General features: G+C 36.8%; 1 protein-coding gene across 5 annotated transcripts in view; it reads right to left on the reverse strand.

Moving 5' to 3' along the window:
• LOC134797646 (histone-lysine N-methyltransferase PRDM16-like) overlaps positions 1–12347 on the reverse strand; it is a 137633-nt gene that overhangs the window by 10018 nt on the left and 115268 nt on the right. For all 5 annotated transcript variants that reach the window (XM_063769982.1, XM_063769983.1, XM_063769981.1 and 2 more), the window contains one exon: positions 2866–2983. In XM_063769982.1, coding sequence (XP_063626052.1) covers positions 2866–2983 — 118 coding nt within the window. The remainder of the gene's footprint in view (positions 1–2865; positions 2984–12347) is intronic.

A 12347-nucleotide genomic window follows, 5' to 3' on the forward strand; every position in this document is an offset into this window, starting at 1 on the left:
ATTGTGTACCTTATATATTGATATTTATTTAGGGATGATTTTACAGCATTACAGCCAGGGGGGGCAAATGCGCTGTAAAATTAAATATGTAATAGTAAAGCTGTAGTAATCAAATTATTTGATAAATATGACAATAATTAAGCTATAGTGATTGATGATGACTATGTTGATTCACAAAAACGTAACAGAACTGTACGTAGATAGGGGTTAGTAGGTCTTTAATTAAGTGACGACTACTTATACGGTATGTCAGAGTCTATAACCCATATCAGGGCTGAAATTTAAATTAATTATCTGTGTTAAATAATGGTCAGTAGTTTTATTTTGTTATGTATTTTGCTGTTAGTTTAGAAAACAGAAAGAAAACCTTTAGGGCCTGTAAATATAATTATGTGGAAATGATCAGTAATAAACAAACACAAACAAAAAATGTGAGTTACATTGAATTATGTACTTTTCTTATTTTTATACTGTGAAAGACTAAATTTTGAATGAAATTTACTAGTTTACTGCTGAAACGAAAGATATATTTTTAAGTGTAACATTTAGTTAGCAACATTTTAGCGGCGCAGTAGACTAATGATGTACCGACGATCGTGCTTACATTTTAATAATCGATTGTAGATCCAAAGCGCTAACAATCGATTGAGAAATTCCTTGGCTCAGTCCCCGATGGCTTACGAGATAACACCAATATTACCAATGTGTTTCTATTTGTCTATGCAATACATGAATCCACTGGAATGTATGAGTTGAGACGCGAGAATTTTAAAGTAACATTTAATTATTCATCACGCATTATTTTATTTTGTTTTTCAAATTGGTATCCCGCTAGCACTTTCGAAGTATCATCAAATACATTCCCTTTCCGATAGTCCAATCATTGCACAAAAGAGAGCCAATCAGAGCCGAATAATACGTAATTTCGGTTCTACTGCGCAAGCGCTACCATAGATCAGATATCGATTCAAGGTGTGACAGGTCTGATGATTCCAATTGTGACGGTCGTGATGAAAGCAAGAGTGGAAGAGAGATGCGATAAGAGATAACAATGGGATGGCGCAAGGCGATGTATCACGTTCCAATGGGTATTAGGGACATACGTGACATTATAATTTTACGCCTACTGATGCATTATGACCAGAACATTTAACTAAGATAGCACCGATATTAGCATTAGCGTGTCAAATCAGGTTAAGCTACAGTAATAAAGGTAATGGAATAATGTTAGACGGAGAAGCGGCCAGACGTATATACTATTCCACATCGGTTTTTCACATCTATTGACATCGCAAATCTTTAACAAGCGTAAAATGGACAGTTTGTGTTCATGACTAAATGAAATAATTTAAAGCGTTGTTTTATAGAAGTGGCCACACCGTTATTAGTAACTTTACAGTACATATGGTCCTACTTTCCCGCACTAGTGGGAAACAGCACTTTCCGTGCGTATGTCAAAAGTTTAAAGGGCCATATGTACTGTAAAACGTTGTACGATACACGTGCGAATAATTCGCACGTGTATGATTTCCTCTTTTCCGCACCTTTGTCAAATATTTTCGTTAAAACTAGTGGAGTTTGCCTCTCAAACATGAATAGTGATTATACAGTCCTATAGATGTACTAGGGTATAATTAAAACGAGGGCATGATAGAAAAATAATCGATCTCCCGATGTCCTAGAATTGTTGGAATCGTTAAAAACAATAGTGATGGCGCGATAAGCGAGGATACGTTAAAACGGTGCATGTCGATAATCTCTCCTGCATTATTGATGAGCTCGACGCCGCTCCAATAGAAAATGATGACACACGCCATTATGGGCTACCGACGCTTGTCATACAGATAATAAATTCATGATAAATTTTCTATTCGTGATGAGATGCTTAGTTTATTGTCGATTTGATTTTATCGTCGTAAAGCATTTAGTTTGTGACATTTAGTATATACGCTTATCAATTTATTGCGTTTGATGAAACCAATCGAGTTTAGGCAATGTTATGTTATAATTAATTACTCTTCTTATGAAATTGCACCTTAAGATACTTTACGGAATCTACTTGTTCATATTTTGACAACCTCAAACAATTATTTGACGCATTCATTAGTATTTCTATAAAATAATACCCATTAAACAGCTTAAAAGTAGGAAATACAATATAGTTATTACCGTTAATAAGCAATATATTACTTCTGAGTAGCGATTTTATTGCAAGTAGAATATACTCTGCCTTAAGTACAGTACTTACATTCGACACTAAGTTTTGAGTTATTTTAGACGGTAGGTAAAAAAATAAGTTAGCTCGGTAACACCATAGCAGATGTGAGCGGCGTCGCGTGCCCCCGCTGCTCGAAACAAATCATCGACGCCCGCCTTATCGAACGGGCACATCTCTAACGCTAAATAAATCGTTAGCGGACCTTAGACGACCGAATATTTATGGCAAGAGGTTAATGGTTCTGAAGACGTTTGCAATAGATCGACTCCTGGCATTGGGATTTTAAACGGAAACTCTACTTTTTAAACGGTGTAGAAAACGTTTTTCTAACGATATAAAGCGGCCGAGTTTATAGCCCTAATAAATAAGTGGCAACGCAATTACGATGGGCTTGAAAATTGTTTATTGGTCCAGATGATCTTGCTGTCCTCTACTTCAAAATTTACTAAGACTAATTTTTCTGTTAATTTGAAAGTACATACATATATACCTACTACCTAAGTGCCTAAGTGACTATTTAGCTCTTGCTAATGCCCTTTATTTCTCAATAAATTCTGAGAATTCTGAGACATTTCACTCCTCCAAAGAATTACTACGATCGATCTACGATGTCTACTTCTATCAACCAAGTAAGAATAGATACTTACGCGTCAATGTTAGGGAACGGTGCGTCACAGAAGGAGCAACGTGGTTCGGTGTCCTCTCGCTCTTCGTCTTCGTTTTGCAAGGACACGCCTGGCGAGTGAACGCTGGACGTTTGTCGACCTGAAACCAAACATACCTCAATTAATAAAAAAAAACATAGCTTGATTAGAAAATCGGCATCTCCTAAGCCGCCAAAATTGTCATGAAAGTCATGCCTTAAGAAAAACCAGGCTATTGAAAGTGGCACCACAGAATAAATAATAGTACTAGGTAGGGGGAAGCGGGGTAGATAGGCACAAGGGGCAGTTTTGAACAGCCACACTAATTCCTTAACTAAAAACTTATGTTGATCTTCTACAATGCTAAAACGTGGCTTTGTATGTGTGAGTGAGGTACCAGCTTCGGCACATCTCTCCTACCAGCCGTTGTGGCTTGGTGCGTGAAAACGTGTTTCCGCGGTTGCATAGTAAATAAATTATGATTTTTGTATCGAGTTGTGGTGCGAAATTTTAGACCTTATCGGATGAACATTATAATGATCGCTAAGTACGTTTATTCAGTAATAAAGTTAGCGTATTATTTTAAAGTAATACTTAATAGTATACTTTAAAAAAATATTTTTAATTTATTTGACCATTAAGGTACTTTGGTACAATAAAGTTTGGGGCAGCTTTGAACATATCAAAGTGCCCCTCTAGTGTATCTAAGTGCCCCTGCCAGTTTTTATATTAAGAAAAAAAATTAAATTATTTTTTTAGTGAATAGTGCGAACGTACAAGGAGAAAGAAAATTGACAAAGAAAAGTTAAATCAACTCAAGTAGCTTTTTGTCAAAACCTGACACTGATTTCATTAAAAGCTTTTTTTTTTGTTGTTTTAGTGCACCTGCTCAATAACTGTGGTATGTTCTAATAGCACCGCACTTAATAGACGTTTTATAATGTTTAAAAAGTTTACTAGTGGTCAGCTAACTGAGTTGATCTGTAACGTGTGCTCTGCGGGGCAGTTTGAAACACTTACGGGGCACTTTGATTCACGTGCCAAAGTACCCCAAAATGATGTATCAAAGTGTCCCATGTAATATATCAAAGTGCCCTACAAGTGGGGCACAATTGAACAAAGTCCCATTTTTTGTTAAAATCCATATATCTCTTTTACTGGCCATATATTTAACAAAAAAGATATACTTTGTGTACCTTAGTAAATATGTCATCTCCTAAGTACAAAAAGAATGTATTTTGAGTTCATTTTGCGGCCTAAAATTAATTTCAAGAAAAGGTGTACCAAGCTGCCCCGCTTCCCCATACAGAAGACTCACTCTCTAACAAAACGCGTCTGTTACGATCAGGACAGATATGGCCGGTAGGTGGCGACAGCTAGCCACCAAAATTGGTGTGGAACGGATGTACTTTTAGCTACCTGTTGCAAAGCGACGAAATCGCGGAGTGAGCCACGCCTGGTGGAACATTGATAGGCAAACTATATGGTCATGATCCAGCATGTAAATCAATAGAAAGGCAGCAATTAAAGTGGAAACTTTCGTAACAGGACGCATAAGTCTTTGTCGATGGGCCGATGTGCATATTGACACGAATTAATTTGTTATTTATTGAGTGTTCCGACTAGAAAGGTTAGCCGTACCCTGTTATTGTAATAATTGTAGCCGGTTGTTTGTTTTACAACTGCTATAAAGATGAGTTAGCGGTTAGGATGCTCTGTTTGTTTGTGCACTTTTCACTTATCCTCATCTTCATAAATGACTAGAAAGATAAAGCTTGAGATAGGATTTAAGAAGCTATTCCACGCCTTCATATGATATATTTAAAATTTGAAAAAAAAAAGCGCTGTGTCTGATATCCAGGTGATCCCACAAATATTACATTTTTACCATAACTGATTACCTATGTGTACGGTCAAATATTTCGAGAATTCATAAAAGCTTTATTATAATTTTCAAGTTTGAATGTAGGCATAGGTCATCACGGAGAGACGACACATACTCAACAACAGTCATGGCATTTGTATGTATTATTCCATGCCGATTGACACCATAAACAAAACAGCATACAATCAATGCAAACATTGTCATCACATCGCAATGCAAAATTTAGCACCATCGGCATCACGAAGCTTGTCGGAAGTAAGTTTTTCACATTGACACATGCTGAATTAATTCGCCTCACGACGATCGCAACCACGCCTCGAGCATTGTCTAACGAGTCCATACCTCAGCCAGATAAGGTGATATCATCGTTTTTTTGCCCATCGAAATTGCGATTGTTAGAACACTTAGAACTCGGGCACTTAAAATGTCGCTAAGCGTGTTTTACCTCTTGCGCTGCTTGAGATTGCGAGCAAGATTTAGTACACGTAAAGACAGTTTAAAGGATTTATTACTTTTGTTTGAGCTCTGTAAGGGTTGGATAAATATCATTCTGATTAATTCTCTTCAATTATGATTAAACGGGAGATTGTTATTTGGGTGACACCGATGCCCTTTGTTGTAGGTAGCAATTAATTTCTTTAAATGCCGATTTGAAGTAAAGGATATAATTACTTAAACCTATTAATTGTTACTCGACTGACAAGTAATTAAATTATAACATAAATCACAGCAAATAAATTGCTACAATTAAAGTAAATATCGATTTTAAAGGAATAACATATATAACGTACCTGTTAAATTAAATTTTCAAAAATGAAGATAGTTGTCACCTGATTCACAAGGATGATACAAGAGACCATCAGAGGTCAACCGGACTGTCTGATGTCAACAAAGCACTGAAGTGTTTGTTACAAATTATCAGGGGGTTGGCCACCCCCACCCCGACCCCACCTGTGGGGTAATATGCTCACTTGACCCGACATTTGCCCCGGGGGTTAAAAAATCATCTGAGCGTGCAATAACGGCTTTTGGTAATTAAATGCGCAATTGATTTAATACGCTGATTTGATTTTTAGTGTTAAACATAGGAGTGTATTAAAATATATTTAAATAAGTAATTATACAGGAATGGAGTGCAAGAGGATGTTGTTTTAATTATTGAACTAAATACTTGCCCTGTTTTACGATTCAAGATAATGTTTCAATCAATCACAAGATTGCATCATTAAAGTTACCTACTTATACCTATACGAGTAGCATAGTCTATTATTTTATGTATTTAACACAAAATTGATAGCTAAATAAACAAAATCATTTGACTTGGTCATTTAGTACCGTAGATATAAAATGTTAGTATGATTGATTGAACTAATTGTATTATTTGCAGACTGGTCTAGTGAAGTAAGTAGTTATGTTTATTTGTTAACGTTTTGTTCTGCTTGTTCAGACTCCACATAATGGTGATTTCGGCAACAGATATTCGACTTTTCAAAACTTCTGTCACCTTCAAATAAACTACAGTAATGCAGAGGCTTATTCTACTTATTTTCCATGTTTATAGGTCTGCCGAGCAGACACGCACATCATTTAATAGTCGATGGTTGATAGATTCTGGAGCTTTTATCAATCAACGCGAGGTGACGGCACGCTTCACTGTAATTGTTTGTTAATGATGCGCGATGCGCCGGCGATAACTGATGTTAATAGCGCTAGGCACAACATGCTGTCCTCAGTATTTATACTGTATAATGCAAAATTGAGGGAATTAATGTTATTTAAATGGTACAGTCGACGTCAAAGATATGGTTACATTTTTCGCCTTATAACATAGTTGTAAGGTGCAAAAGTGTAAACATATTATTGACGTTAACTGTACATGTATACCTAGGCCCGAATAATGATCTATCTTTTTCATACAAAAAAATCTACTCTGTCATAAAATATTATTTTTTATGACAGAGGAGATTTTTTTAAACGAGAATAACTGCAAATTTTTGACTAGGGATATACATGCACAAATGTGTCCATCAGATCTATCTGACAGAGGCGTCTGGCAGACAAACCTATGACTCTATCTATTCCTAGCTTTTAATACTTAGGTCATACTGAAAATTCCTGGACTGGCGACTTAGAAAAAATAACGACGTCTCATATATCAGAATCCAGAAATTTTCAGTATGGCCCACGTAAAGGTAAATTAGGTATGTGCTTTTATTGCTCATACAACTGGTCTGGTATGCATTCTGCCACCACCTTCACATGCGGTTCCATTAATTTACCTACGACATATGTTCTACTTCCATATTCTTATCTTATACCCCACCGCGGTGTTGTATGGGAAACGTAACGATTATTTTTGCGTAGGGCGCAGGCGTTAAGTTTTCCCACGACGGCACAGATGGCGCGCGCGCGCGCACCGTGACGGTGACTTACCGATCTTTGGACATTATAATGACGACAAACTGGCCTGCACCTGCTGTTTCTCGCGGTGATAAGGGAAATATCATCAAATTTATTATGTATGTTGCGTTCGCTCTGAGGGTGAGTAGTGGCGTCGTATGTTGCTGTGTAAGGGTGCTTTTTGAACAGCAAGTTGAAGCAACATAGAGCGGGAATGCATATAAGTACTACCGATGTTAAAACAGTCATTTGTTCCTAGCTAATTATGTATATTATTTAAATTTAATTCCGGCTTTAACTACAAAATAAGGTCATGAGGTAGCGGTATTGTGAATTGATATCTTAATATAATATCATAATAGCTAAAGCGATAAGAACACAGTTCATCATTATATTACCGATACTTTAAAGCGTAGAAAACATGTATAAGACACCTAAAGTTGCAAGGCTACAGCGACTGCTTAAAAGCATTAATTTTTCCACTTAGTTATGTGAATGAAAGTTTGTACAGAAATAGTTTTCTAATTTACATTGTACGTATTATACCTACCTAAGTCTACCGATTTAAAATCTAGTCTAGAAAATATTTCAGAGCCCATATAAGCTCGCAACTGGTTACCATCGTAAATTCAAAACAAGATCCCATTACCATTTCACGGAACCTCTAAAGTCGGTATTAAAATCTCCACATTGTTCTAACCCTATTGGTAGCATGGGTTGGCTAGTATACTAGGACATTGGACCAATCGATTCTGGGGTAAACAATATTGATGCGATCTCAATAGCAGCATATGCCACACATGAACATCGTATAACGATATTTCTATCAAGACTCGAGTCACTTCCTAGTTGGAACAGGCCTATCATCGCTCGCGGCGTGTGGATGCCATAGCACAAGAGATATCGGTATGAATAATAATATTTAACTTATACAGAAAATAGTAGTTTCGGATACAAGAATTGTTGTAAAACCGCATTAAACATACGAGAAGTATTTAAAAAATGAAGAATTATTTTCTTGAATGTTTTGTTTTAACACAATGCGTAAACTAAATTAATAATAATTTTATCTTGGATAAGCTAAAAAGTGCATATAAATTGGGTCACGTTTCTTTATAGTTTGATGTTACGTAGGTATTTTTTGGTAAAAACCATATAATCTCAAAAATACTGTTTATTTTCGTATTGTGTTCCTTTAGTTTATATTGCAACCCTCTAGTTATCTTACAAAAATTAATCCATTCTTCTGGTAAAATGCGAGAAAGTGAGACTTTTTGCTTGGAAACGACACAAGTATGTATTATTAAAGGAAAATCTTACAAAAATCGATCTACTCGTAGTCTCACAGTGAGCTCAATAAAACTAGAGAGATCTAGAATATTATTTACAAAATGAACACCGGCACCAACACTAGGTAAGGTGCGTCGAGGTCCCAAAGCCGCCGGCGCCGGCGCGAACCTATTGCCATTGTCGGCCAGGATGTGTGAGATGCGTTGCAGGTCACACTTTATCTGGGACCGTTGAGAGCCCGTAGGCGGCCTAACACATTCCTGCCTTCGACAAGCTACAAGGCTTTCTATTAATTAACACATTTACCCTGAGTTCATTTTCAAGTCAGCAAGTTAACTAAGTAGGTAGTATCAATAATTTTAGGAACACATTTTTGTAAGGCACCAAAATATGCCAATGGGCTCGGTGATGGCGGTCCCGTACCTTATGATTAGTTATGATGAGGGATGTCTAGGGTGGAAGCCTTTGCCCAGCAGTATGAGGGATAAATATATGATTGAAAACACTTAACTACTTAAATACCGCGAAATGCAGAAATTAAACTTCTACAAATACGGTTTAGTTATGCCCGGGCTATGCTAGCTTAAAATTAATTAGGTCAATGTGTGAGTCAAGTCCATTATGTTCAACAGAAAAAAATCCCATCGGCCGTTTCAAAACAGATCCACTAGGAGATAACAAAGTCACGATCAAGATTAATCGCAAAATATAAATTATTAAATTTCGCGTAACATCAAGATAGGTGCGAGCTAATCTGGTGACAAAAAACGACAAATGCAACGCCAGATTTAACCCTTCACCGGGGGCGGAGATATTAAATTGAAATATTTCTATTTTATTGTCGGTAATATTTATTTGATTGTTAAATAAACACGCGGTGTGGGACGGCGACTGTGAGCGTAATGGGGGAACTCCATTGTTGTTGCTTAATTTTTTGATTAATCATCGTGTGTCGTGGGGAATAGTGCGATCCTGGGACGTGTTAATTTCAGTTTTTACGTTATTTGGTTTGTGGTAACATTGCGTGCGTATAATATAGTGCAAATTTAAGCTCTCATAACGCATTTCTCCTAAAATATCTTATGTTCATTAAAAGGTTAAGGGTATTAGGCAAAAGCATTGGCACTAATTATTTACTATTACGTATTTGTATTTAGTTTCAAAAACCTGCGTACGTAGGTTCTGTCTGAGTATTGGCAGTATTTCAAGGCAAAATTACTGTTTACGCTCTGTCGATTAACAAGAAGATCGATTAACATGCATTTCCAGGAATATAAGATTCAAGTATAAATTAGCTGTTTAATTTTTATACGTAAAATTTTCGAACATTCTCGTCGATCTGACTAGAAAGTGCATTTACATAACATAATTAATCCAGCAAAAATATTATTTCTAAAAACCGGGCACGCATCGCGATAACGCTTGGTACAATAGTGCGTGTGCCGACCGCCGACAATGCAACGTCATCAATTTTAATCTTCATACAATTGCGCGATGACAAATGTCAGTGGCTCATTCATTACGGCCGATTGCGTACGCACGGCTAATAAAGGGTTGAAATTATTATTGTTAAACAGATTATTTTTAAGCTTTTATGACATTCGTATTAGGTGCTGGTCTAATAGATATGTGAATTTGTAGTAGGTAACAAATTACTGCATTAGTACCTAAATAAGCTAGAGGTAGAAAAACTGAAGTGGGCGCTAATGCCGAAAAAAAAGCTGGGGTATCCTGGTATTTGATGAGGTAATGTAGGTGTGTGTAAGCAGGTAGGTATAGTTTGTCAAAGGACTGTCTCATTTCAATCATAGACAGAGAGAATCATACTATATTTGTCTTACACTCTTACACTAGTACTAGCACCGAAAAGAAAAGGCCAGGATGAGTAGGTATAGTTTTCCTGGTTCTTACTGACTGACAAATTGGTTTGACCAACTATAGTAATAAAAGGAGCGAAATATTCTGGCAATATCATCTACACTTATGTATAAAGATAAAACAAATCCTAGATGTATTGTATTTACCTAATTTCTCGGCCATATGAAATTATATGTCCTGCATTAAACTTTGAATGATTCAAAATTTCAAACTATAGCAAAAACTTTAATATATTATGGATTTTCGCTATACCTATGTCAAGAGAAGCTGAATTACTATTATACGAGTCATGCTCAAAATTAATTATTCCATTGGGGAGCTTGACAATTCCAAGCGAAAGATACAATTTGGAGAGCAACGATCCATCATCATTGCGCGAACGTCATATAGGCACGCTCACCTTGCGCACGCGCCGTTCGCATTAATCCTTTCGCAAAATCGGACTTATTCGATTATTAATAAATTCAATAGAATTCTCTCATGCGATAAAGACCCCATCCATCATGTCTTGCGCAACCCCGGCCTATGACAAATGGAATGGAACTGCAAATCGATCCTAATTAGGGATATTTAAGAGTCATTGTGGTAGAATTGGAGTGTCATGCAGCTGATACTGGGCATATGTGGGCGGATTTGGTCCATTCGTTTTGCTTGATGATGATTGTTTGTTTGTACCCTTCTGTTGAGTAGGCTAATATGCCGACGCAACATTTATTATTGTTAGGCCAAAATTGCTTAGCTTCTTTTGAAAATCAAGTAATAGTTACGTAAGTTTTTGTACATGATGTTTTCTCGAGGACATACTCATGTTAATCCAACCAAGCTGCTCATTTAATATGGGTTGGTAGAGTTAGACCAAGAAAAGTCTGCAACGATTTTGATAGCACACTCAGTGCAAGTGTTATTTTAAACGTCAAACTTCTATGAAATTATGCTGCACTTGCACTGCGTACGCTGTCATAATCGTTGCAGACATTTCTTGGTCTAGCTCAACTACATTTTTACAGCAGTGATAAAAATAATACTGTTGCTGGACAGTAATGTCATTAGGTCGTTACAGTTATTACGGTAGGGGTGATATTACTCGGAGCATAAATCACGCACAGGCCGGCTGCGCGAGCGCCGGAAACAGGAGCGCTGAAGAGCCGACCACCTCTATATGGAGGTAGAGACAATGGAATGGCCAAAGCAATAGCTACGTCATTGTTATCTGTAATACAGCCTTAGTGGCCTCGCTTTAATTATTTTATAGGAATTTCCTAAGAAGAAATATTGTAGAAGGTATCTGATGAGAATCTAAGTGGCTTATCTATGTAGGTAGGTACTGAAACGATCTAAATATATACATAGGTATACCTAGTAAATATGTATGCAGTCATGATTAACTTTTGGTGCTTCGGTCATAATATTAAAATGATAGTCTCAAAATAATTAAATTCTACTTATATTTAATTACACAAAAGGGTCTACCGCGACATAACTTGTATTTAATTACACAAACGGGTGTACAGTCACCTGCAATAATATGTTACACAACGAAGGCCGTAAAAATATCTGACGCGATCTTATTTGTAGAGCCATAAGAGCGTGTCACATATTTTTGCGGCCTTCGAAAAGTAATATATTATTGCAGGTGACTGTACCGCGATATAATTTCATTGTTTTTACCTTAAATTCCAATGTTTCTGCTGAATTGCACCAGCTGTGGTCACGGAAAGACTTCTACTTGTGTTTCTTTTTTATTTATTTAGTGAAGTATAGTAACGAAAGCATAATTAGGGTTCCGTACCCAAAGGGTAAAACGGGACCCTATTACTAAGACTCCGCTGTCCGTCCGTCCGTCCGTCCGTCTGTCTGTCACCTGGCTGTATCTCATGAACCGTGATAGTTGAAATTTTCACAGACGATGTATTTCTGTTGCCGCTATAACAACAAATACTAAAAACAGAATAAAATAAAGATTTAAGTGGGGCTCCCATACAACAAACGTGATTTTTGACCGAAGTTAAGCAACGTCGGGCGGGGTCAGTAC

The sequence above is a fragment of the Cydia splendana genome, chromosome 15, assembly GCF_910591565.1.
Source record: "Cydia splendana chromosome 15, ilCydSple1.2, whole genome shotgun sequence".
Classification (NCBI taxonomy): domain Eukaryota; kingdom Metazoa; phylum Arthropoda; class Insecta; order Lepidoptera; family Tortricidae; genus Cydia; species Cydia splendana.